At 37.6% G+C, this 26,581-nt stretch overlaps 1 protein-coding gene across 2 annotated transcripts in view; it reads right to left on the bottom strand.

Moving 5' to 3' along the window:
* Positions 1 to 26,581, bottom strand: part of NARS2 (asparaginyl-tRNA synthetase 2, mitochondrial) — a 143,760-nt gene that overhangs the window by 48,496 nt on the left and 68,683 nt on the right. For both annotated transcript variants that reach the window (XM_036747509.1, XM_036747510.1), the window contains exon 7: positions 7,175 to 7,307. In XM_036747509.1, coding sequence (XP_036603404.1) covers positions 7,175 to 7,307 — 133 coding nt within the window. The remainder of the gene's footprint in view (positions 1 to 7,174; positions 7,308 to 26,581) is intronic.

Below are 26,581 nucleotides of genomic sequence, written 5' to 3'. Positions count from 1 at the left end.
AGCTTCTTGAGGGCAGGAGTAACCTATAGGATCTGGCACATATTAGTTACTTAATAAATACTTATTAAATGAACGGCATGAATTAATGAATACTCATGATACTTAACCTGATTAAAAGGGAGCTATACTATTAGAGACACACAAAAAAAGCATTCTAAAGGAAAACTACTACGAAATCTAAAAGCTATTGCACACTTTAAATAACCAAACTGAAGGCTTTGTTAGAAATACTTTATTTAAAGACTATTCAAAAAATACCCCAGGCAACACTTGTAGAGACTAGGTAACATTGTTTATATGAGTTGTTTTGCCTTTCTAACGCAAAAAATCAAGAGACTTTCCCCCAAATGTGTGCTATTATGGAGAACAGCAATTTCAGCACATATATTAAGTGGCTATAGTATTCAAAGACCAGTAAGGCACAGAGATATAACAAAGAATAAAGATGATTCTAAGTTTTGGAGGTGGAAAAGCTTCTAGGTAAAGGTGAAGATAGACAAACAGGAAGAGTAAAATTTAAGATGCCCATCTTTGTTGTTTTTTTAAAATCCAAATTGCATTTATCCTATTATCAGATATTACTGAAATGGAAAACATCTGCTAGATGGCAATTGTCCTGGTATCATTTGCCAATTATTTATTATTAGTGGTATATGTCTAAAAAAATGCAAGGAAAATATATTTCCACCTGAGCATTTTCTGGCAATAATAATTTTTTGTTTGACAATCTATTTTAATCATTCTGGTTTTCTCAAACACATGTTTAGACTAATTTACAATTATAGATTCAATGTTTGAAGGAAGCCTAGAACTCAGCTAATCTATCCTGATGCAGGGATACCCTCCCAAAACATTCCTGGAAGAAGATCTATATAGCATCTGCTTCAAAACTTACAGTGATAAGAAACTGTCTTAAAAAAAATCCCTTTATGTATTTTGATGGTACTATTAAAAATGTCCTTACATTATGTATTCCATGATGCAATCAAAGTCCTTTCTACCTAACTTTCCAGCCTCAGTGGGAATTATTTCCTTTCCCATATACTGTGCCAGTCAAACTGGCCTTCTTTCTATTCTTCACACACATTTCCCACCTCTGTGCCTTTGCACTGGCCATCTTCTATGTCTGAAAGGCATTATCTCCTCATCTCTGCATTATACAGCTGTTCTCTGTCTTCAAGATGTAGTTCAAATAACATTTTCTAAATGAATCTTCTTTACTAAATTATCCTCTACTTAACTTTTTTTAATTACCCTTTTAATGTTTATTCTCTATGTACTTGTCTCACCCACTAGAATGTAAGCTCCTTGGGAATAGGGACTGTTTCATTCTTTATATCTGTAGCTCCCACATGACAGTGTTTGGAATGACAGCAGGAACTTAATAAATGCATGTTGAATAACTGACAATGGTCTTTCAGCTATGATCAACCCCTAAGTTTCCTATTCACAGACTAAACAATCCCAGTTCCTCTAACTATTCCTCATAAGACAAAGTTTCAAGGTCTTGCATATAATCCTGTTCTAGACCCATTCCAGTTTGTCAATACTCCTATTAAAATGCAGCACTTGGAAATGAACATGCAAAAAAAGCACTAACAGAATATTTTAAGGTTTACAAAGCACTTTCAATGCATTTGCTGATCACTTGAGAAAAATTTACCTTGTTGGTCTTGCTTTTGTTGATTTTGATTTGAATTTTGTTTTCACTGAAAAAAGAGGATAGCTGCCTATGCAATATAATATAATAATCTCCCCAAATGCTTCAACCTAAAAAAAACCTGAAATAGCAACAACTACAGGTAACCACTTGAAATTTTCAACAATTAAATTAAAATTATCTGAATTTTTAAAATGTCTCTAATTTTTAAAAGTTCTGATCAATAACTGTCTGATTTCAAGAGAAACATCCACTGGAACAGCTGGAACTAACATAAGCAAAGATGTTTTCCACATATGTGACATAATTAAGTGGCCCAGTGGATAGGGTGGTGGGCATGGAGTCAGCATGACTTGAGTCCCAATCCTGCCTCAGACGCTTACTTATTAGCTGTGTGACCCTGGATGGGATCCTTAACCTCTGTTTACTTCTGTTTCCTCAACTGTAAAATGGGGATTATAATTGCACCTTCATCTCAGGGTCATTGGGAGGATCAAATGAAATATTACTTGTAAAACGCTTTGTCAGCTTTATGTAACTGCTAGTTATTATCAAAATGATACAAATTTTAATGTTGTTTACGAACAACTTATTTGTGAAATAATTTTCTGCTGTTATTAAAAACAAATTATCTTGTTATGTGGTTGAAAAAGAATTGTAAGTAGCAATTTTATCAATAACATCATTTTCCCCCAGAAACTCTGAAATGAAAAGTCAAATCCACTCATCATGTTAAAATATTATTTTTACAAATTACAAATATGAAAATCACAAAGGGCTTTATTATTAAATGTTATATTATTATTATATGCTTAAGGTTTGTTTGTATATGATAAGTACTAAAATAAATTCTTAATTTTATTTGTATAGACTGTTTTATGAAGTGTATGACAGCTTTTTTTGGGGGAGAGGGAGTTGGGAGTATTGTTAAAGTTTGGAAACCACTGTCCTAAGCCTTGAAGGGGTTGAACCTTTAAAGGGGTTTATTAGTGAAGGGAACACCTGGTATGATAAAATTACAAAACCTTTTAAAGAAATTGATGAATTTAATTTATAATGACTTGTTATTATAATGTGCTCCTAATCACTTCTTCACAGTGCCTGGAACATAGTAAATGGTTAATAAATGCCTATTTTTCCCTTTTACTTTTCTTTACTTATTTTTTCCCTTTATTTGTACAATCAGATAGGAAACTAAATATGAGTGTATAAATTGCCTGTTCAACAAATTCATGAGTATATTCAAATAAAACGTGCACATACCATACAGAGTTGGGTAAAATTCAGACATACTTCATTTAACTGGCATGAGTACAGTTCAAACTTCATAGCTATACTTTTTCTCCTCCCCATTAGAATGTTAGCTCCCTGAGGTCATGCACTAAATTTATTTTTGATTGTATTTTTAGCTCTAGTGATAATTAGCACAGTGGCTAGCATATAGTAAGCAACAAACATTTATTACATGACCTAAGTAGAAAATGATCTGGATAAATGAATTTTATATATCAATGAATCCTTGAGACTCAGAGAATGTTAGTATTAGATGGCCTACATGGAAATCATCTGGTCCAAATCCATCATTTTATAAATGAAGAAAGGGAGGTCCAGACGTTATGTGACTTGCTTAAGGTCATATAGCTAATAAAAAGACCTAAAACTTGAAGTCAGGTATTTGTCCCTAAGTCCAGGGTTGTTTTTTCTGTATCACAGAATCTTGGGATTGAACACTAGACAAAGTCTGATTCACCAATCTGCAATACAGAATCTGGAACTCCAGGGCCTGGATGGAAACCTTCTCTGCTCCTTATTTCCAGTGTGACCAATGAGAAATCACTTCATTTCTATGTGTCTCAGTTTCCTCATCTGTAAAATAAGAGAACTGAACTCCATGCTCTTTCCAGCTCAAAAGCCTACAAACATCTCATCCTGACACAACTGAAACCTAAACGCAGAATCACAAAAGCCCGGTGCTGGGAAAACTCTCTGCAGTTATTTCATTTAGCCCCTACTTGGAGCTTGAATTCCTTTTAAAGCCAGAGTTTGTTCATTTTAACCATTAGTGGTGGAACTCTTTCTAAAACTTATTACAACATAATTTTCCCCTTATTAAGCAGAGTGTGCTAAGGATAGTTTAGCCTTTTCTGTCTCATTCAGGTTCATCATTTTAGGCATTAATTATTACAATGCACCGACACCCTTAGCACTCTGGCTGTCCTCTCAGTGAGGCCAGCCTGGTCTGGTAGTGTGTACAGTATTACTTCTGTCCACTCCCTCTGGCTGGCCTCTGTTCTCTGATGGGACTTCCTGCAGCGATCAGTTTTTGTTCTTCCTGTTTCTTTCTTCTCACCTCAACCCTACCCCTGTGCTGCCTAATGCTTTTGTTGTCAGTCCCTCACTTTCTGAGGCAGCTTGTTGGCACAGTGTGCTCCAGGCACTGGGCCTGGAACCAGGAAGTCCAGCCTTAGGCACTTACTAGCTGTGTGAACTAGGCCAAATCACTTAACCCATCTGCACCTCAGTTTTCTCCACTATAAAATGGGGGTAATAATAGCACCTACTTCCCAAGGTTGTTGTGAAGATAAAATGAGATAATATTTGTAAAGTGCACACAATGCCTGGCACTTATTAGGTGCTTACTATTTCCTTTCCTCCTTCTCTTCCTTCCTCCTGGGTTTAACCTGAACTGGAGATTTCCAGGGAAAATGAGATCTCTTAGTTTCAATATGGAAACTAAGTTAAATAGACTCCTTATCTAAGGAATTACATTTTACTTCTTTTTAATAAAGTGCATGTGATTTGTGACAACTCGGTTTTGGACTTGAGAAATGGCTGACAACGTTTGGAGGTGAGGATTCAAGTTTATGATGTGTTCATATTCCCAGCTCTTAGTCTTCAAACGTTTTCTCAGTTTTAATAATTTGTGGTCTATGACCATTGTTATAACTTAAATTAGTGACATGACATGTTTGAGACCTAGAAAGGCTAATTTCTACCAATATCACCAGATATTAACAAAAGGAAAAACTGGGCTTTGGGCTCATTAGCTCCGCGGCTCTTTGGCCTTTCTTTGCATTCCCAGCATTCAGCAAACAATACTTGGCATACAGTAGACACTTAACATTTATTGACTGAACAACTTCATATAGTATATCATGACAAAGAGTTCTGTGTCTCCCTAGTAGAATGTAATGTCATTTGGTTTTCTATTTTATACCGCTGCCTTGTACCTAGTAAGTGTTTGATAAGTGTTTATTGAATTCAATCATAAACAAAAAAAATTGCAAAAGCAAATATCTTTCACAAATGACTTCAAATAAAAAAGAAAAGTAAACATGAAACAGTAGGAAGAAAAGAACTATAAGCAGGTGAGAGCTTCATAAACTATGAAGTAGTGAAAAGAAAAATCTTTGACTTCTACCTTTTCACTCTGAATCCCAAAATAACCGAAAGACATAATTGAGAAGCCAAATGATCTATGGGAGGTCACCAGTACTTTGAATGGACCTGAAACAATGAATGAGGCTAAAATATGCTAGGGGAAGAAAAGCATGTGTAGCTTAGAAAGACCTGCTGGTGGTAATATATCTCTGTAAGCAGACAATTCTGACCCATGAGACTGTCATATTGGTATTTCATGAGGAACAAATACTCTTTTGAAGAATAAAAGAAAATGGATGACTTTCCTAACTGACTTTCAGACTATGATCTATAATCATAAACAGGAACATAAATGAAGGGCCAGCACAGCCTTCAAGATGATTTTCAAACTGAAGGCTCAACAGTATTAAATAGAAATACTCAACTAAAAAAGAAATTAAGTTAAAAACACCCTTTATTGCAACATCACTATTAAACATTTAGTATAAATAAATGTTCATTGTGATATTGATTTCCACAGAAGGGAGTAAAAATGAGAGAGAACTAGGAGAAATCAGGGGTTATGTTTTTGCAGCATACTTTGTTGTCTTTTGTCTTTAAGAAGGGAAAAAAATCACACCTAAATGGAGCAAAACACCTAAAAACGTGAAGATATGACACCAAAACTAAAATATTCATGTTTTAAAAATTCCTTAAGAACAGGGGGCATGTTGTTTTTCATCTTTTATCTCCCCTACTGCTAAGTATAGGAATTTGTATATAGACAATGTTTAATAAACATTTAATTAAATTACAAAATGATGCTATATGACTATAGATCATGGACTACCACTATCTCAGAAGAATTAAAATGGCAGGTAACCCAAAAGAGCTAAGTAGGTTGCGACATATACTGCCAGTGATGATGTGTGAGAAATGGATATATATATATATACACACAGATGGCTGAAAAAAGGAGGCGGGGCTACTCATATCTGAGAACAGTTGGTGAAGTTTTTTGAAAGAGGTAGGTTGTATTATATTACACTGACATACACGTTTATGTTAGATGCTTCCACGTTTTCTCTTCTCACTCTCTTCTTAACCCCTTTAGCTTCCAACCTCATCATTCAACTGAAACTGCTTTCTCCAAAATTACTAATGATATAATTGCCAAATCCAAGAATCTTTTCTCAATCCTCATTTTCCTTGTGCTTTCTGCAGCCTGACACTGCAGAGCACTCTCTATTTATTCTACACACACTTTCTCTCTCTCTCTCTCTCTCTCTCTCTCTCTCACTCACACTGTCTTCTTCATTAGAATGTAAGCTCCTTAGGAGGAGGGATCTTTTGAGCTTGTGTCCTCAGTACATGGCATGATGCCCTTGGACACAGTAGGTGATTAATACAGGGTTGCTGAATGATTGGTTTTCTGGCTGGCATATTATGACCTTACAGTCTACTAAAACCTCTACATTTTTTTTTTCAGAAAAATTCTTATCTATACATGCCTCCTCCATCTTGTATTTGCATTAGTATTCTCCTGGTGACGCTAAATGGGTGGTAATCATGGAACATTATGACATCAGAATAATCGAAATTCAAAGTAACCTAAATGATGATGAAAAGATACATGGTTGGCAGAAGCAGACTGCAGCCTGCAATCAAGCTTCTAAGTAAGAAGTGATATGACATGAAATATCAAGGACATGTATGTCTATAAAATGAATTACATCATCTATGTAGCAAGGGTGAAGGAAAACAGGATAGTTCAAACAATGCATCCCTATGCACAAGACATAAAAAGATCCAGATGAAGGCCTTCAGTTCATTCAGTGACAAATATGGAAGATTTATGGAAGGGTATGGACAAGAATCACACAGGATGAGGGGGTATGGGTGGGCTATAATTTGTAATGATGGAGTGGGTGACCACTCCAGGGAGATCATACAGTCACCAAAATCTAGAATATATAATTCATCACAATTCAAATCTTGTGAAAATCATATTAGATCCCTATGACCACCTTAATTCTCTCTAACTAGAAAATTCTATAGATGACACTGAATGGTTACAGGCAAGGTGAACTACAAATATAGTTTAATATGAAAGACTTACAATGCTTTGAAAATATGTAAAACTCTAGGACGTACCTGCATAATGTCTTGAAGGCTCTCAACAAAAGATATTTCTGCTTCCACCATATAAAACTCTGCCAGATGCCTGCGGCTCTGAGAATTCTCAGCTCGGAATGTTGGGCCAAAGGTAAACACTTGAGTGAAAGCTCTGCAATTAAAGATGAAGAGTGCAGAAATAAAACCTATGAACTGTTAAGAACTTATAGCAGTCTGAGCTCTGTAGGAAAATAGGTTTCTGTTTTTGTTTTGAGCTTGAACCCACAGATTCTAACGGGTGGCTATCTTGTTATGACAGCTGATAACGGTATAATAAAAATGTTATATTTATAGAAAACATTCTATCTAAAAGGAACTCCCAAATACTTTATAAATCTTCTGATTTGCCAAGAGAAGACAACCTACTTAATGGTTCTGGTTATAATCAATACTATGAGAAGCAGGCAACTTAGTTTCATAGTAGTCAAAAAACAAAGAAAGAGACCATGACCAACAAGGAAATTTCACAAAGAATTTGGGTAGGAAAATTTGAAGCACAATCTGAAAAAGTTATCCTGGGGCTAATGAAGAGAGGGGAAAAGGAAGAACAGATAGGGAGAGGAAGTTCAAATGCTAAGACAGAACCTTCAAGGCCATCCAAAACTTGAGCTAATTGAATAACTTTTGTTTGGGGTCATGCTTGTTTTTTGTAATTTAAGTTTTTTTGGGTGGTTGTTCTTTTCATTTACATGGTTGTAGTCACTGTGTATATCGTTTTCTTGCTTCTGCTTACTTCATGTAAATCTTGACATGCTTCACTATATTCATCACATTTCTTATAGTGCAACACCATTCCATTACATTCATGTACCACAATCTGTTTAGCCATTGCCCAATCAATGGGCATCTACTTTGTTCCCAGTTCTTTTCTACCACAAAAAATCCTCCTATAACTATTTTGGTTTCTTCTTATCAATGACCTTCTTGGAATATAAACATAGTAATGGAACCTCTAGGCCAACAGGTATGGACATTCAGTCACTTTGTTTACATGATTCCAAATTGCTTTCCCAAATGTTTGTGCTGATACATGACTCCACCCACACTGCACTATAACATGCCTCTCTTCCACAACCCTACAACGTTGACTATTCCCTTCTTTTGTCATCTTTGCTAATAGGCAGGATGTGAGATGAAACCTAAGGATTGTTTTAAGTTATATTTCTCTTATGATTAGTGATTTGGAGCATTCTTTCATAAGGTTAATAGTCTGCAATTTATCTTTTGAGAAATGCTTGTTCATATCCTTTGACCTTTACTGGGGAATGGCTTTTGACTATACATGAAATCAAAAGCCATTGTATATGATTTATATATAATTTTAGTCATACAATCATTGTAATTAATTATATATTAATTAATATATAATTTGTTAATTATTTCTACATATCTTGGATACCAAACACTTATCAAAAGGATTTTATACAAAGATTTTTCCCCCTTATTTTGCTGTTTCACTTTTTTATCCTAGATGCCTTAATTTAGTTTGCACAGAAGCTTTTCAGTTTCATAAAATCAAAGTTATCTATTTTATCTTCTGTAATTACCTCCCACAATCAATAAATTCTAGTATCTCTCTATTCCTTTAGGATCAAGAATAGAGTCCTCTGTACTACAAAAATTATTATGTTTATTATGGCATTTAAAACCTTTCACAACCTGGCTCTTTTTTACCTTTCTAGTCTTTTCACACTTTACTGCCCTTTACAAGTTCTAAGATCCAGCTACACTAGTATTCTTCATGATGACACTCTATAAATAACAACATAAATAAACATCAAAGTGCAAGAACAATAAAGAAAACTGTCCAGAACATCAGAACACAGAAATAAAGTGTCAATCAAAAGAATCCACTGATAGTTTCTAGTAAAACAATAAAAAAGCAAACCAAAACTATGCTTTCTACCTCCATGCTTTTGCACTGGTTATTCTCCCATGCCAGGTGTGCTCTTTTTCCTCACCTCTGCCTCTTAGTTTCTCTGGTTTCCCAAGACTCAGCTCAAATCCTATGTTCTTCCTAATCCCCCTGCTGCTAGTGCTCTCCCCTACGTAAGATTACTTTCTATCAACTCTGTATGTATCTTACATGTAGCTACATATTTTTATCTTTAAATTACCCATTAGAAAGTGAGCTCCTAGAAAACAAGGACTTTTAGGGTTTTTTTTTTTGTATTCCCTATTCTTACTGTCATGATTGATGTAATATAAACAAGTGCTTAAAAAATGCTTGCTCACTGTCCCTCATGCCAACTGTTCTACTATCTTTGTGACTTCCCACACAGTAACTTTCTAACAATAACATCCAGTCTCCTATATATGTTTTCTCTAGGATGGCCTCACTTTTATCTGTGTATTCCCAGTTCTTAGGACAGCTTCCTATTCCATCACATAGTAGGCACTTAATAAATGTTTGTTGATTATTTAACATCATTTAATAGTATTTATCATAGTAATTTTTGTGTATGGATAGGCAAATGTAGCTATTAAATAAGTGTTGGGATTAAATGTTTGTTAACTGAACACATTAAGACAGGATTATGCATCTTAGCCATATTAGTGAGACAAATGTTATATTTTTAATGAATTCCAAATAACAAAATGTGCTTGTCTTCCTCATTACACTTTCAGTGTTCACAGAATTCAAACATGGCAGCAGTTAATGAGTTACTGCATTATTGTTAATGGTAATAAACGAACAAGATGGATTTCAATCCAGTCCAACTGGTCTTCTTGCTATTCCTTACACACAATACTCCATCTTCTGTCTCTATCCCTTAGCATAATCTCTCTCTCAGACCTGGAATACATTTCCACTTCACATCTGCCTCTGACAATCCTGTTACCTTTTTTGTTTTTGTCACTTTCAGTTTCTCTGCTGTGTTCTGCTTGTATATTACATACATTTACAGATTTCTGGTACTTCATGAGTGAACTCTTGCAACAAGGTAAAACAGTAAATAGTAAAGCAAAACCAGTAACACAGGGACCTTATCTGAAAGTGCATCTGTGGCATACACTGACATACATCTCTATTTTTTTTTCAAATAAACAGAAAGCTATTTCATCTCTCTTCCACTCACCACACCATTGGAGAAAAAAAAAGAAAAACAAATCTCTTGCAATAAATGTGCATAGTCAAGCAAAAACAAATTACCTCAATGGTTATATACAAAAATATTCTGTTGTTGTTGAGTAGTTTCAGTCACATCCAGCTCTTCATGACCCCATTTGGGGTTTTCCTGGCAAAGATACTAGAGTGGTCTGCCATTTCATTCTCTACCTCATTTTACAGATAAAGGAACAGAGGCAAACAGGATTAGTGACTTGCCCAGTGTTTGAGGCTAGATTTGAACTCAGGAAGATGAATCTTCCTGAATCCAGGCTTGGCTCACTATGCACTATGCCACCTAGCTGCTCCATATACAAACTATTTATGGCCTTATTCAACAGCCTAAATCCATCACCTCTCTGTCATCGATAGTATGTCTCTACAGTGGTCCTCTAGAATCACAAATGACCAGTATATTAATCATAGTTCCTGCAGCTTTCAAAGTTGTCTTTATTTTTTCAATTAATTAATTAATTAATTAATTTTTTTTTTTTTTGCATTTGCAACACTCAGTTCCACAAGTTTTTGAATTCAAAATTTTCTCTTCTTCCTCCTCCCCCTGCCACCAAAGAGGGCATGCAATGTGATACGGGTTCTACATATACCTTCACATTAAACTTATTTTCCCAATAATCAAGTTGTAAAGAATTATAACCAATGAAATGAACCATGAGAAAGATGTAACAGAAAAGAAAAAAATAGAGAGCAAATAGCTTGCTTCAAGCTGCATTCAGACTCCATAATTCTTCCTCTGGATGTGCATAGCCTTTTCCATCATGAGTCTTTTGGAGCTGTCTTAGAACCTTGCATTGTTGACAAGAGTCAAGTCTATCAAAGTTAATTATCACAGAAGCAATGTGTCTGTGGTTACGTACAATGTTCTCCTGCCTCTGTTCCCTTCACTCACCATCAGATCATATAAGACTCTCCAGGTTCTTATGAAGTCTATCTGCTCCTCATTTCTTATAGCACAACAGTATTCTACGTTCATATACCATAATTTGTTTAGCCATTCCCCAACTGATGGGCATCTCCTTGATTTCCAATTCTTTGCTACCACAAAAAAGTTGCTATAAATATTTTTGTACATACTGGTTGGTCCTTTTCCCCCTTGTATGATCTCTTTGGGATATAGCCCTACAGGTGGTATTGCTGGATCAAAGGGTATGCATATTTTTATAGCTCTTTGGGCATAGTTCCAAATTGCTCTCCAGAATGGCTGGATCAGTTCACAACTCCACCAACAATGCATTAGTGTTCCAATTTTCCCACATCTTCGCCAGCATTTATCATTTTCTTCTTTTGACATGTTAGCTAATCTGACAGGAGAGATGTGGTACCTGAGAGTTGTTTTGATTTGCATTTCTCTAATCAATAGTGATTTAGAGCATTTTTTCATATGACTATAGATAGCTTTAATTTCTTCCTCTAAAAACTGCCTGTTTATATCCTAGGACCATTTCTCAACTGGGGAATGAAAGTTGTCTTTTTACAGTACTGTCATGACATAAATGATTCTCCTGGTTCTGCTCATTTCTTTCTTCATTAGTATATAAAAGTCTCCAAAATTGTTCATTTTTATAATACTGATTTTTAGTTTGAAATGTTCTTCTGGTTCTGCTCATTTTACTATGCATAATTTCATAAAAGTCTTTTCATGTGGTTTTGAAATCATCAATGCAATACATCAGTACAGTAGTATTCCATCACATTAATATATCACAACTAATTTAGCCATTTCTCAAAAGATAACTACCCTTTTAGTTTACAGTTTTTTACACCACAAAAAGAGCTGCTATAAATATCTTTATGCACAAAGGATCCTTTCCTTTTCCTTCCATCTCTTTAGGTACAGCCTAACAACAGTAGAGCTGGGTCAAAAGATACATTGTTCAGTGATTTTAGTATAATTAGTATAATTCCTAGTTGCTTTCCAGAATGGCTGTATCCAATTCACAGGTTCTCCAACACTGCATCTGTATGCCTGTTTCTGCATTTCCCCTACAAAATTTACCATTTTCCTTTTTTGTCATATCTGCTCAAGTCCTTCCTTCTACACAAAGCTTTCTCCAACCTCCCCTGTCAGCTAGTGCCTTCTCCACCCCACTCCTCCACTAGGTTGTATTTATTTTGCACATACTTATGTACATGCTTTATTTCCACAGAACATAAGGTCCTTAGAAGCAGGGATTATTTAATTTCTCTTTTTGTATTCCCAAAACATAGCACAATGCCTGGCACATTCTCTCTCTCTCTCTCTCTCTCTCTCTCTCTCTCTCTCTCCATACACACACAAACACACACTTGAATATCTGTTGAAACTTGGGACTTCAGCTTTCCTTCATGATGGTGGCCTGAATTTTTTGGCCTATTTACCACAACATTAAACATACGTGTTTTGTCTGGAACAAGTCAAATTATGTATAAAGTTCTGCAAATAAAGACCTAGAAAACAGACCATTATACAAATGCCTAATTATTTCATTTAAAAAGAAAAATATTTAAAGAAACAAAATAATAAGGTGATTATAATAACAAATGGCAGATTTATTGAGTTTTTTTCCTTTCAAAAGGCAACTAGTCAGGAGGAAGCCTATAAGAACAATAATAATGAGTAGACATTTAAGTAGCTTTTTAATAACAATAGCAACTATAATTATAGCAGCTAGAATTGATACAGTACTTAGTATGTGCCAGGTAGTGCCAAGTGCTTTAGCTATATTATCTCATGTAATCCTCAAACCAACCCTGGGAGGTAGGTACTGTTATTATCCCCATTTTACAAATTGAGGAAACTGAAGCAAACAGAGGTTAAATATTTGCCTAAGGTCACATGGCTAGAAGTGTCTAAAGCTGGATTTGAACTCAGGTCTTCCTGACTCCAGGCCTAGTGGTCTATCTGCTGTACCAGCCAGATGCCCTTTGAGAGAGGCAGTATAAAAGTAGAACCAAGATGGCAGGGTAAAAGCAGGGACTCGCATGAGCTCTCCCCCAAGCCCCTCCAAATACCTTTAAAAAATTATCCTAAACAAATTTTAGAGCAGCAGAACTCACAAAAAGGAGTGAAACAAATTTTCAGCCCAAGACAACTTAGAAAGTCAGCAGTAGAGGTCTGTTGCACCTGGATGAGAGTGGAACATAGTCCAGTGCAGGCTGTGCCAGCACAGCCCAAGCCCCAGCAAAACAGGAGCAGGCCTTGAGAGTGACTGAATCAGCAGCAGCAGTGGCTTCTTCAGCAGCTCCAAGTCCACAGACAGTAAGTGGGCTGAACAACTGATCAGAAGGAGATTACAGGGGTCTCTTTGCTAGCACTGAGGCAGGACTCTGTTGCTTTGCCCATACCTGGATCCAGGTTCTGATCTGCCCTGGCAGTCCTGGGGTGAGGAGGAGCCTGGCACAGTAGAGCTTGTAGCCACTGCAGAGGTGGGACCCTCCTCACAGTTCCAGGGCAGAAAAGAGTACGTGTGGTAGCTCACAGACCACAGCACAGGCCAAGAGAGGAGTAAACAACTCTCCTTAGATCACATCACCTTAGAAGAACTGAAAACTTACAGGTCCCTAGAAGTATCTCTGAAAATAGCTGTACAAAACCCCTGAAGCTTGGAACAGTATGCCCTCCATCCTGAAAGCACAGCTCTACTTTAACAAAGACTTAAAAGTCAACTAATAAGCTGGGAAAATGAGCAAACAACAGAAAACACTCAAGATTATAGAAACTTACTTTGGTGACAAGGAAGATCAAAACACACACTCAGAAGAAGACAACAAAGTCAAAGCTCCTACATCCAAAGCTTACAAGAAAAATATGAAGTGATCTCAGGCCATGGAAAAGCTCAAAAAGAATTCTGGAAATCAAGTAAAAGTGGCAGAGGAAAATTGTGAAGAGAAATGAGAGTGATGCAAGAAAATCATGAAAAACAAGTCAACAGTTTGGTGAAGGAGACACAAAAAAATACTGAAGAAAATAACAGCTTAAAAAAACAGACTAGGCCAAATGGTCAAAGCCAATGAGAAGAATGCCTTAACAAGAACTGGTCAAATGGAAAAGGTCCAAAAGCTAACTGAAGAAAATAATTCCTTAAAAATTAGAATGGAACAAATAGAAGCTAATTACTATGGGAAATCAAGAAATGATAAAACTAAAAGAATGAACAAAATAAAAGACAATGTGAAATATTTTACTGGAAAAATAACTGACCTGCAAAATAGATCTAGGAGAGATAATTTTAAAATTACTGGACTACCTGAAAGCCATGATCAAAAAAGGGAGAGGTAGTATATCCCTATTTTACAAAGTCGTAAATTATTTTAAATAGCTTTGTTGGTCTCCTTGAAGTCTTCCCACTACAGTCTATACCTTCTACTCAGCAATCAAACTGATTTTCCTAAAGCACAGGTCTATGTCACTCCTCTATTCAATAAATTCCAGTGGCTCCCTATTACCTTCAGATCAGATGTAAAATCTTCTGTTTAGCATTCAAAGTCCATTTCATAACCTGGCCCCACACCTCCAATCTTTCTCTTACATCTCACTCTCCACCACTTTCTCTTCAATCCAGTGACACTCATTTCCTTACTGTTCCTCACACAAAATACTCCTCCCTACTCTATGCATTTTCATTGGCCATCTCATCTCCTATGCCTTATCTCTGCCTCCAGGTTTCCCTCACTTCATTTAAGCTCCAACTAAAGTCTCACCTATAAGAAGCCTCTCCTGTTGCCTCCCCTGACTTCCCTTACAGTGAGCCTTCCCCCTTGATTATCTCTGATTTACCATAACTCTCTCTCTCTCTCTCTCTCTCTCTCTCACACACACACACACACACACACACACACACGTGTATATAATTTGTACATACTTATTTGCATGTTGTCTCTCCCTTTAGACTGTGAGCTTCTTGAGATCAGGAATTATCTTTTGCCTTTGTGTCCCCAGTACTTAGCACAATACCTAAAAATTGTTTGTCCTTCATTCCAAAGAGGACCAGTGATATCATGGTGTGATATGTTGACTTGCATGAGAACTGGATTTAAGTGAGGCTGGGTTGCACCAAGCTGTCAGCTTCCAGAGTTGTCAAAGTCCAGTGGCAACACAAAAGTCAGGATGGCTGGTGACGGCCCAGAATGCAGTGGATGACCTTGGTGTCTTTGATGCCTGGCCAAGCTCTAAGTGCTCCACAGCTCTTGCTTCAGCCGCCTTCATGGCCATTGGAACAAATTGTTCTCCTCCATCCACCTCCCTAGTCTTTGCATGCTTGGAGCAGACATCTTCCTAACTCACTGATGGGTTTGAGGCCTGTCAGCTACTCTCAATCTGGGTTAGCCTGCTTGCCCAGTTTTACCAGGGTGTGTCTGCTTCAAATGTTACAGCTTCTTAGAGTCACAGGTGAGAGTTGGGTGAAAGGTGGACACCTAAGATGGATGAGCAGCCCTGAAAAGTGTTCAACAAGCACTCACACCCGAACTGCTGGTCCACCCTGAGCACCCCATACACCCCTAACAAATAGCAGACATTAAATAAATGCTTGCAACTGTGGACTGAGGAAAACGGAGCTCAGAAAGGTAATATGATTTGTAGCTAGTGACAGCAGTGAGTATTTCCACTGTATAATGCTGTTTGGGAGCTGATGAAATCATCAAGGTAAATAATACAGAAGGAGAAGAGAAGACAGCCCAGGATAGAGTCTTTGGAGATACCCAATGTGAATGGAGAGTCTAGCAAAGAAGACTGAGGAGGGCCCAGAAGAGGAACAAAGAGAAGGTAGTGTTAAAAAACAAAACTAGGGGGACAAAAAGATTAAGAACAAAAAGGAAAAGGACCTAAATGTACAAAAATATTTATAGCAACTCTTTTAGTAGTGGCAAAGAATTGGAAATTGAATGGATACCCATCATTTGGGGAATGGCTGAACAAGCTGTGGTATATGATTGTGATGGAATGCTATTGTGCTACAAGAAATGATGAGCAGGATGCTCTCAGAAAAACTTGGTAAGACTTGCATGAACTGATGCAATATGAAATGAGCAGGAGCAGGAGAACATTGTACACAGTAACAGGAATACTATATAATCATCGACTGCGAATAATTTAGCTTTTCTCAGCAATACAATGATTCAAAACAACTGCTAAGAACTTATGATGGAAAATGCTATCCACGTTCAGAGAAAGAACTGATGGACTATGGAAGCAGATCAAAACATACTTTTTTTTTACTTTCTTTTTCCTCTTCTTTTTGGTCTGTATTTTCCTTTACAACATGACCAATATGGAAACATATCTTGCATGACTGCACATATACCTATATCAAATTACTTGCCTTCTCAATGAGGGGAGTAGGTTAAAAGGGAGAAAATTTGGAACTCAAAATTTTAAAAAATATTAAAAATTGTTTTTATGTGTAATTGAGGAAAAATAAAAAACTAAATATAGTTTGTTAAAAAAATAAGGGAGAGAAGAATATCAAGGAGAAGAGGATAATCAACTATGTCAAAGGTTGCAGGCAAAGAGGCTAAAAAGGATGAGAACTGAAAAAAGACCATTAGATTTGGCAATTAAATCATCAATAACTTTAGAGAGAGCAATTTCACTTGAATAATGAAGTCAATATTTAGACTGCAAAGAATTAAAAGACAGGAAAGGAAGGACCCTATTGTAGATGACCTTCTCAAGGAGTTTAGGCTCAAAAGGAGAGATACAGAATGATAGCTAGAGGGGATGGACAGATCAAATGGGGAGTTTTTGAGGACAGGAGAGACATGTTTGTAAGTAGTTGGGAAGCAGCCAATAGAGAAGGGGTAACTGGAAATTAGGGATGATAGAGAGGGTAATCTTTCAGAGAAAATGGCATATAATAGAATCTCTTGTGCACGAAGAGGAGTTAGCCTTGACAAGGAGAAGGGTCACTTCTTCACATAAAACAAGGGCGAAGGAGAAAATGGTGTCAGAAAGCATCTAAGTAGTGCAAGATGAACAGGAGGGAAAAGACAGCTTTCATTGAATGGCGTCAAGTTTTACCCCCTTTCCCCACTGAACCCTTCCCTGTAACAAAGAAATGTTGGTAGGTGATGTAGTAAATAAAGCATGCCAAAAATGTGAGGAAGGCCTAAATTCAAATCTGACCTTCAAATCTTATCTCACCCTTACTAGCTGTGACAATGGACAAGTCACAACCTCTCTCAGTCTCCTTATCTGTAAAACAATAATAATATTAGCACCTATCTCTCAGAGTTGTGAGGAGCAAGTGAGTTTACCAATAAAGTACTTTACAAATGTTTAATTTTTCAGAGTTTCGCTTATTTTGGTATTCTTTAGTTTGGAACAACTCTGAATCAATTTACACAAAATTTCCCAAGTCTCTTCGAATTAATTTCCATCATTTCTTGATGCACAGCAATATTCCAATCCATTCATAAACCATAGTTTAACTATTTCCCAATCAATAGGAACCTACTTTGTTTTCAATTTTTTGCTACAAAAATGATATGAATATTTTGGCATATGTGGCGGTCTTTTTTGGGGTCTTTAATCCTTGGGGTGTTTGCCCAAATGTTCAGCTCTTTCATTAAAAAAAAGATATACACCCATATGTATACATATGTATATATTCCCATATACACCGTATGCAAAAATTTAAATTTTATTGAAATATTTTATTTTTATGCCATCTTTATTTCCAGATGCGTCCCTCCCTCTCTTTTACCCAATGAACCATCCCTTATAATAAGGAATAAAAATGAAAGAGAAAGAAAAGATATTTCAGCCAAGTTAGCCAACCTATTAACCAAGTTTGACAGTATATGCAACATTTCACAATCACAGTCTCTCGCCTCTGTACAGAAGGGAGGTCTGTGCATTTTGTCAACTATTCTCCAGGATAAGACTGGCCATTATGATTATAGATTTAAGTTTCTATTTTTGTTCTTTCCATTTAAATTGTAGTTCTTATATGGAGTTTTCTCAGTTCTGCTTTTGGATTGATAAACCCAAGGCCTTACCATCTGCCTTGCCTCAGCCCTCCAATACCCTGCCATAGGCATCTGACCTACTGGACCTTGCTATTCACCCTGCTACTTGTACTCTTAAGATTTCTGATCTTTCCATTTGCCCCGAAGCTGAACTTTCTTCTGTGTGTTGTCTCTTGGTACAAAGATAATCCTGCAAAGTTTCTCTTCTTATAGTGCAGTGACCATGTTTTAAGTCAGTTTCTTCTCATTTAATCTTCTACAGATTCAACATCTGGTCATAAAGCTTTAGATAAATCAATCTTTAACACAAGATCTGAGTATAAGCCTTTTCTAAAATAAGATATTAATGAAAATGTGTGAAAGGCCAATACAGTTATAGGAAGAGATTGCCTTGATACTCAGCATTCGAGACAAATTAAGGGAAGGCCAGGTCTATATAAGGAAAGTCCCCAGAGAAGGAATCAGTATTTAAGATAAACAGACATTAACATTACATAACAACCAAAATATCTCTGAGGAGTACATTTTGCCAAATCAAAAGTGAAATTATGAAGATGGTTCCAAAAAGCCATTGTAATTTTTTTTTCTTCTTTTATGGAACAAATGAATTGCTATAAAATGGTTTGGTTATTGGTCATTGATAGCCTGGTCATATTACTATTTTTCCTGGTGCTGAAAGCTAAGATCAAAAGATTACACACTGTAGAGAGTAGGAATATTTTTACTGTTCTGAAAAGCTGAATAGTGACACTTTAGAACAGTGATACTGGGGTTAAGGTTGCTCAGCAAATTAAAGTCAACTTTGACAGGAGCAAGTTTAGATGGTAGACTATCCCTTAAAAATTCAGTCCATACTTCAGGGTTACCAAATGTCAACCTCTATGCATTTTTCTATGTCATTTATATTAAGTTTGATATTTAATAGACACTGTTCATACTTCACGGTTGTATCCCAGCACTTACAAACAGTAGGTATTTAATAAATGTTTGTTGGACTGAACTACAGATTATATGCAAAGTATTATGCTACGTTAGCTAAGGAAAATACAAGGACAAATAAGACAGGCACTTGCCTGCAAACTTGTAAACCAGTGTGGGAGATAAGGCAAATAGGCAAAAATAAATTTTCACAAAATATATCAGGCACAGAGAGCTGCAAAGTTACATGAAGTTTCACAAGAAGGAAATAGCATTTTCAACTGAGCAAAATCAGTTAAGACTTTATGGAGGAGATGGCATTTGAGCTGGATTTCAATGAAGGGGATGAAGCACCCATAACATAGGGAAAGTTACAGGCAATGAAAAGAACAAATAAAAAGTACAGAACAGGGCCGTATCATAGAGGTACAGGAAGTAATGTGTAAGAAGGTTATTAAAGAAGCCTGGACCCAGAGTGTTTAGTGGAAAAATTGCTGAGTTTGGAATCAGGATTTAAATCCCAGCTACATCATTTATTAGGTATGACTGAGCAAGATATAAACATCTCTGGGCCCCAGTTTCTATATTATCATAACATAGACAATAATGGTATATAATCACAATACAGATGATTAATTGTAAATATGCTTGGGGGGCGGAGCCAAGATGGCGGCTGGTAAGCACGGACTAGAGTGAGCTCCGTACCGAGTCCCTCCAAAAACCTATAAAAATGGCTCTGAACCAATTCTAGAACGGCAGAACCCACAGAACAGCAGAGGGAAGCAGGGCTCCAGCCCAGGACAGCCCAGATGGTCTCTGGGTGAGCTCTATTCCACACGGAGCTGGGAGCTGGGAAAGGAGTGGAGCAGAGCCCAGCCTGAGCGGCGTGGACGATCCAGACCAGAAGCCGGGCGGAGGGGGCCCTAGCGCCCTGAATATGTGAGCTGTGGCAGTTACGAGACTTCTCAACCCACAAACACCAAAGACTGCGGAGAAGATTAGTGGGAAAAGCTGCGGGAGTGGAAGGAGTTCGCGGTTCGGCTTCCAGCCCCGGGGGCAGCGGAGGTGGGGCAGCTACGGCTGCTGCTGCTTCAGGCTCCAGGCCCACCTGGTGGGAGGAATTAAGTGGCAGATCACAGCAGGGGTGCACAGCCTGCCGAAGATCTGAGCCCAGTCTGGACTGGGGGTCCTTGGGGAAGGAGGAGTGCGGCTCTGACAGAGCTGGCACCTCCCCCCCAAACGTAGAACATAGAACTCTGTAATCTACAAGCAGTCATACCCCACTGAAAAACTCAAGGGTCAAGTTAGTTGGTTGGGAATATGGCCAGGCAGCGAAAACGCGCCCAGATTCAGTCTCAGACTTTGGATTCTTTCTTTGGTGACAAAGAAGACCAAAACATACAGACAGAAGAAATTAATAAAGTCAAAGAGCCCACAACAGAAACCTCCAAGAAAAACAGGAACTGGTCCCAGGCCATGGAAGAGCTCAAAAAGGATTTGGAAAAGCAAGTTAGAGAAGTAGAGGAAAAATTGGGAAGAGAAATAAGAAGGATGCGAGAAAACCATGAAAAACAAGTCAATGACTTGCTAAAGGAGACCCAAAAAAATACTGAAAAATACACTGAAGAAAACAACACCTTAAAAAATAGACTAACTCAAATGGCAAAAGAGCTCCAAAAAGCCAATGAGGAGAAGAATTCCTTGAAAGGCAGAATTAGCCAAATGGAAAAGGAGGTCCAAAAGACCACTGAAGAAAATACTACTTTAAAAATTAGATTGGAGCAAGTGGAAGCTAGTGACTTTATGAGAAATCAGGATATTATAAAACAGAACCAGAGGAATGAAAAAATGGAAGATAATGTGAAATATCTCCTTGGAAAAACCACTGACCTGGAAAATAGATCCAGGAGAGATAATTTAAAAATTATTGGACTACCTGAAAGCCATGATCAAAAAAAGAGCCTAGATACCATCTTTCAGGAAATTATCAAGGAGAACTGCCCTGATATTCTAGAGCCACAGGGCAAAATAGAAATTGAAAGAATCCATCGATCACCTCCGCAAATAGATCCCAAAAAGAAATCTCCTAGGAATATTGTTGCCAAATTCCAGAGCTCCCAGATCAAGGAGAAAATACTGCAAGCAGCCAGAAAGAAACAATTTGAGTATTGTGGAAACCCAATCAGAATAACCCAAGATCTGGCAGCTTCTACATTAAGAGATCGAAGGGCTTGGAATGCGATATTCCGGAGGTCAATGGAGCTAGGATTAAAACCTAGAATCACCTACCCAGCAAAACTGAGTATCATGTTCCAAGGCAAAATATGGAGTTTCAATAAAATAGAGGACTTTCAAGCTTTCTCAGTGAAAAGACCAGAACTGAATAGAAAATTTGACTTTCAAACACAAGAATCAAGAGAAGCATGAAAAGGTAATCAAGAAACGGAAATTGCAAGGGACTTACTAAAGTTGAACTGTTTTGTTTACATTCCTACATGGAAAGATGATGAGTATGATTCATGAGACCTCAGTATTAGGGTAGTTGAAGGGAATATGCATATATATATATATATATATATATGCATATATATATATGTTTAAGTATATATATAAGTGAATGTGTATGTATGTATGTATCTATGTGTATATGTATGTATGTGTATGTATGTGTATATATATATATATATGTAAAAGAGAGAGAGCAGACACAGGGTGAGTTGAGGATGAAGGGAAGATATCTAAAAGAAATAAAATGAAATTAAGGGATGAGAGAGTAACATACTGAGAGAGGGAGATAGGGAGAGATAGAATGGGGTGGATTATCTCGCATAAAGGTGGCAAGAGGAAGCAGTTCTATGGGAGGAGGGGAGAGGGCAGGTGAGGGGGGAATGAGTGAACCTTGCTCTCATCAGATTTGGCCTGAGGGGGAATACCATACATACTCAGTTGGGTATCTTACCCCACAGGAAAGAAGAGGGAGGAAGATAAAAAAAAAAATAAAAGGCGGGGGGGGGGGGATGATGGAGTGGAGGGCAGATGGGGGTGGAGGTAATCAAAACAAACACTTTGGAAAGGGGACAGGGTCAAGGGAGAAAATTCAATAAAGCGGGATGGGTTGGGAAGGAGCAAAATGTAGTTAGCCTTTCACAACATGAGTATTGTGGAAGGGTTATACATAATAATACATGTGTGGCCTAGGTTGAATTGCTCAACTTCTTAGGGAGGGTGGGTGGGAAGGGAAGAGGGAAGGGAATTTGGAACTCAAAGTTTTAAAATCAGATGTCCAAAAACAAAAAAACTTTTTGTATGCAACTAAAAAATAAGATACACAGGCAATGGGGCGTAGAAACTTATCTTGCCCTACAAGAAAGGAAGGGAAAAGGGGATGAGAGGGGAGGGGGGTGATAGAGGGGAGGGCTGACTGGGGAACAGGGCAACCAGAATATACGCCATCTTGGAGTGGGGGGGGAGGGCAGAAATGGGGAGAAAATTTGTAATTCAAACTGTTGTGAAAATCAATGCTGAAAACCAAATATGTTAAATAAATAAATTGCATTTAAAAAAAATAAAAAATAAAAAAATAAAAATAAAATTAAAAAAAAAAAAGAAAAAAAAATTGTAAATATGCTTATGTAATTCTGTATCGCAAAATATAAGAGACTCTCCATGTAGAAGGTAGAAGTAAACCATTTATTCAGACACCGGAGAACCAGATCCCCAAACCAGTAAGTCCAATCCATAATAGCAGCAAAGAAATTAATATGCGACATCACAGCAGGGAGCCAAGCCATCCATCCCATAACCTTCTGGCCCCTCGCTGGGGCCTTGCCACCAACCAACACTCACGGGACAGCTGGCACACATCTGCTCTCTTCCTCAGCTCTAACTGCTCTGAGCATTTCCTGCTCCACCCTTTCCTGTTCCTCTCATTCAGCAAGCTCCTCCCACCACATGTGACTTAAGCTTCCTGGGATGTAAGCAGGGAAAGAGCTTCAAATTTAAATCACCATTACAGTTTCTCACCTGTAAAATAAAGAGGATGGATTAAACGACCTCTATGATTCATCTAGCTCTAAATCTATGATCTCATTAATGTATGTAAATACGTAATTATGTATGTAAAATAATGTCTAATGTAGGTAAAATAACTTAATAAAATTTAAAATAATTATTACTGTAGAAGGTCTGAAATCCTAGGCTATGGAGTTTGGACTTTATTTAGCAGTCAATAAGGACTTTAGTATCTTAAGCAATGGAGGAATTAATCACACTTTCACCTCAGGCATAAAATAAATAAATCTGAAATTCAGATTGGAGGTGAGGTTGAGTGCAGGGAGACCAACCGGAGGCTACGGCAACATGCCATACAAAAGGTGGCTGACTTGTTCATAAATGATAATAGCAGGAATGGAAAGGAGTAACTGAATTCAAATGAGATAGTGTAGAGTTGTCAGCTAACTGTTTTGACAAGTAAGAGAAAGGGAGGAATAAAAGATGACGGTGAGGTTTTAGGCTTCAGTGACTAGGAGAATGGTGTCTGAGAGACAATGACAGAAAAAGAGACAACAGAAGAGGACCAACTTTTTTGGAGGAAAAACAGTATGTTCAGCTTTTTTGGACTTGTTGAGTCTGAGGTACTCATGGGGTACTCTAGGAGAAATACAAAACAATCAATTAGAAATAGAGATATGAGCTCAGGAGAGTTAAAAGATGATGTAAGTTTTATAGTCAACTACAGATAAAGGTGATAGTTGAAGTAACGAAGATAGATGAAATCGCTACAGGAAGAGGTTTATAAAGAGAAGGGGACTATGTCTTCCCTGTACTACATTAAGAGTGTGGGAGGAAGGAAATGGGGCCTCTACGGGCAGGTAGGTGGGTCATTGGATAGAGCACCAGCCTTGAAGTCAGTAGGACCTGAATTTAAATCCAACCCTAGAAATTTGACACTTACTAGTTGTGTGGCCCTGGGCAAGTCAGAAGAAGAAAAAGAAGAAGAGAAGAAAGAAGAAGGAAGAGGAAGGAAGAAGAAGCCTCCAAGGAGCAAGGGAAGGACTGGTTAAAAAGGTAGAATGACAAGAAGAGTACAGTGACATAAAAGCCAAGAGACTAAAGATATCAAGAAGTGAATGTTCAATATCAAATGCCACACAGAGCCTAAAGAACCACAGAATGTAAAAGCTAGAAGGGAGCTTAGAGATAACTTAGTCCAACCTATAACGTGAACAGGAACTCCTTCTAAAAATAGTGATGGAGAACTCACTACTTCTTAAAGTAACCATTTTTGGACAGCTCTTATTCTCAGGAAGCTTTTCCTTATATAAAGAAGTCAAAACCTGCCTTGGCAACCTGTACCTAGTGTTCTTAATGATGTTTTCTGGGGTCAAGTAAAACAAACCTAATACGTCTTCCACATGACAATCCTTCAAATACATAACTATACAGCCAGCCCTAGTTTCTCCTGAGGCTTCAGTCCCACATCATGAAGTGCCTATTGTCCCATACGCATCTCAAATTCTCCACATTCAACAACATGATCATCTTTCCTCTAAAACCTATCCCTTTTTCAAACTTCCTTATTACTGTCCAGAGTACCACTGTCCTTTCAGTCATCCAAATATCCTCATTTACTCATTTTCATTCACCCCACAAATCTTGCCATTTTTACCTCCATATCACCTTTTGTATCCATCCCCTTCTAACTCACAAAACCCCCACCCTTCAGGTTCTCATTACTACTTGCCTAGACTACTATAAGAGTTTCCCCTGTGACCTCCCTGCATTAAGTCTCCTTAGTCCACTCAATCCCTTACATAGTAGCCACAGTGATTTTCTTTAAGTATAGGTTTGCCCATTTCACACACAGCCTAAACCCCGTGGCTCCTTATAGCCACAATCAAAACAGAACCTCTTCTGTTTGGTATTTAAAGTTTTTCACATCTTGGCCCTTTCCTACCTTTGCAGTCTTCTTACACATTACTCCTTTCCATGCTCACTACAGTTCTGCCATACTGGCCTGTTCTTGTTCCTCACATTTAATGCTCCATCTCCCTGTGTCTTTGTACCGACTGTCTTCCATGCTTAGCATGTGTTTCTTTCTCCCCTACAAATCTTGGAATACCCGGTTTTCTTTAAGATTTAGCTCAAATGCCTCCTACTAAATGAGGCCTTTAATGTTCTTCTCTCTTCTTCCCATCCGCATGTTACTTCCTTTCCCTCTAAGGTTACTTGGAATCTTCTTTGCAGAAGTAAGGTATGCCTTTTTTTTGTGTGTGTGTATGAACAGACTGGTTGCTTCAAGAGTCAGAAAGAATAGTTATTTAAGGAAAGGTGATAAAATAATCTGTGAAGAAACAGGATCTCTAGGATAAAATACTTTAGAGAGAGATTGTTCTGAGGACCAGAGAGAGAAAAATGGCTTCACATGAATAGACTAAAAGGACCTGTTTGAAGGCAGAGCAATGACTGGGGTGGTGATGGCTGCAGGGCATTGTGGTTCATTAGCTCATTTGCATGTGACTATTTTTTATGAATAAAATAACTGTTTTTAGGCTATAGCAAGATTATATGGTGACTGTTGGGTTTCAGGCCTGACAGGAAGATGGATTTCTGGTGTGTTACTGCCAAAGCTAAAGATAAATAATTGACCACCAGAAAACTGATTGTAGGCATTACAAGCTGTTAAGACAGAAAGTAGGCTGGGCACAGGAGTCACAAGAAACTAGGGACAGAAAACACAGGAGGCTTCCAGTTAAGTTTACCCTTTAGCTGTTTTCTTGGGAGCTCTATGTTTGGAAGAGAAGAACTACTTTGCTGATTAGCCAGAGAAAGGCTAGAGTAGCTGCCATGAGTTTACTAGAAAAGAGCTGAATTCTGATACTGTGAGGGGAAACCTTTCAGGGGTTCAGGTTGCCTTCTACTGTCCTATGACACTGGTTTGAGAGAGACAGAGGGAGAAAGAAAGGCTTTGCATATTTTGCAGTGAACTGTGTTTTGTTATATGAAGAGACCTGAAGTTGATTTGGACAAAGCAGAATAATCCCTTGCTATGTGCAGATTTGATGAGTATGGGCAGTTCTTTGGCTTAGAACTTCTTGTTACTGAAAAGATACATCACTTTTTATCAGAGCCCAATAAAAGTAGATGTTAGAGAAAAGAACTCGTCATTGCTTCATCAGCTCAAGAGTAGAAGTGAAGAATATATGAAGCAGAAGTGAAGGAGAACCATGGTGAAGACCAGAAGTAGAGTAGCAGAATAGTTTTGTATGGTATAGGTTGCTACCGAAGGGACCAAAGACATCAACATCTACAATCCAGAGTTGACAGCTGCCCTGAGCACACTTGAATGACTCCCTGATAAGTTTCTGTAAGTGGAGGCCCACTCTTTCTGACCT

Source organism: Trichosurus vulpecula, chromosome 2, assembly GCF_011100635.1.
Source record: "Trichosurus vulpecula isolate mTriVul1 chromosome 2, mTriVul1.pri, whole genome shotgun sequence".
Lineage (NCBI taxonomy): Eukaryota > Metazoa > Chordata > Mammalia > Diprotodontia > Phalangeridae > Trichosurus > Trichosurus vulpecula.
This window is presented reverse-complemented; position numbering and strand designations above follow the sequence as displayed.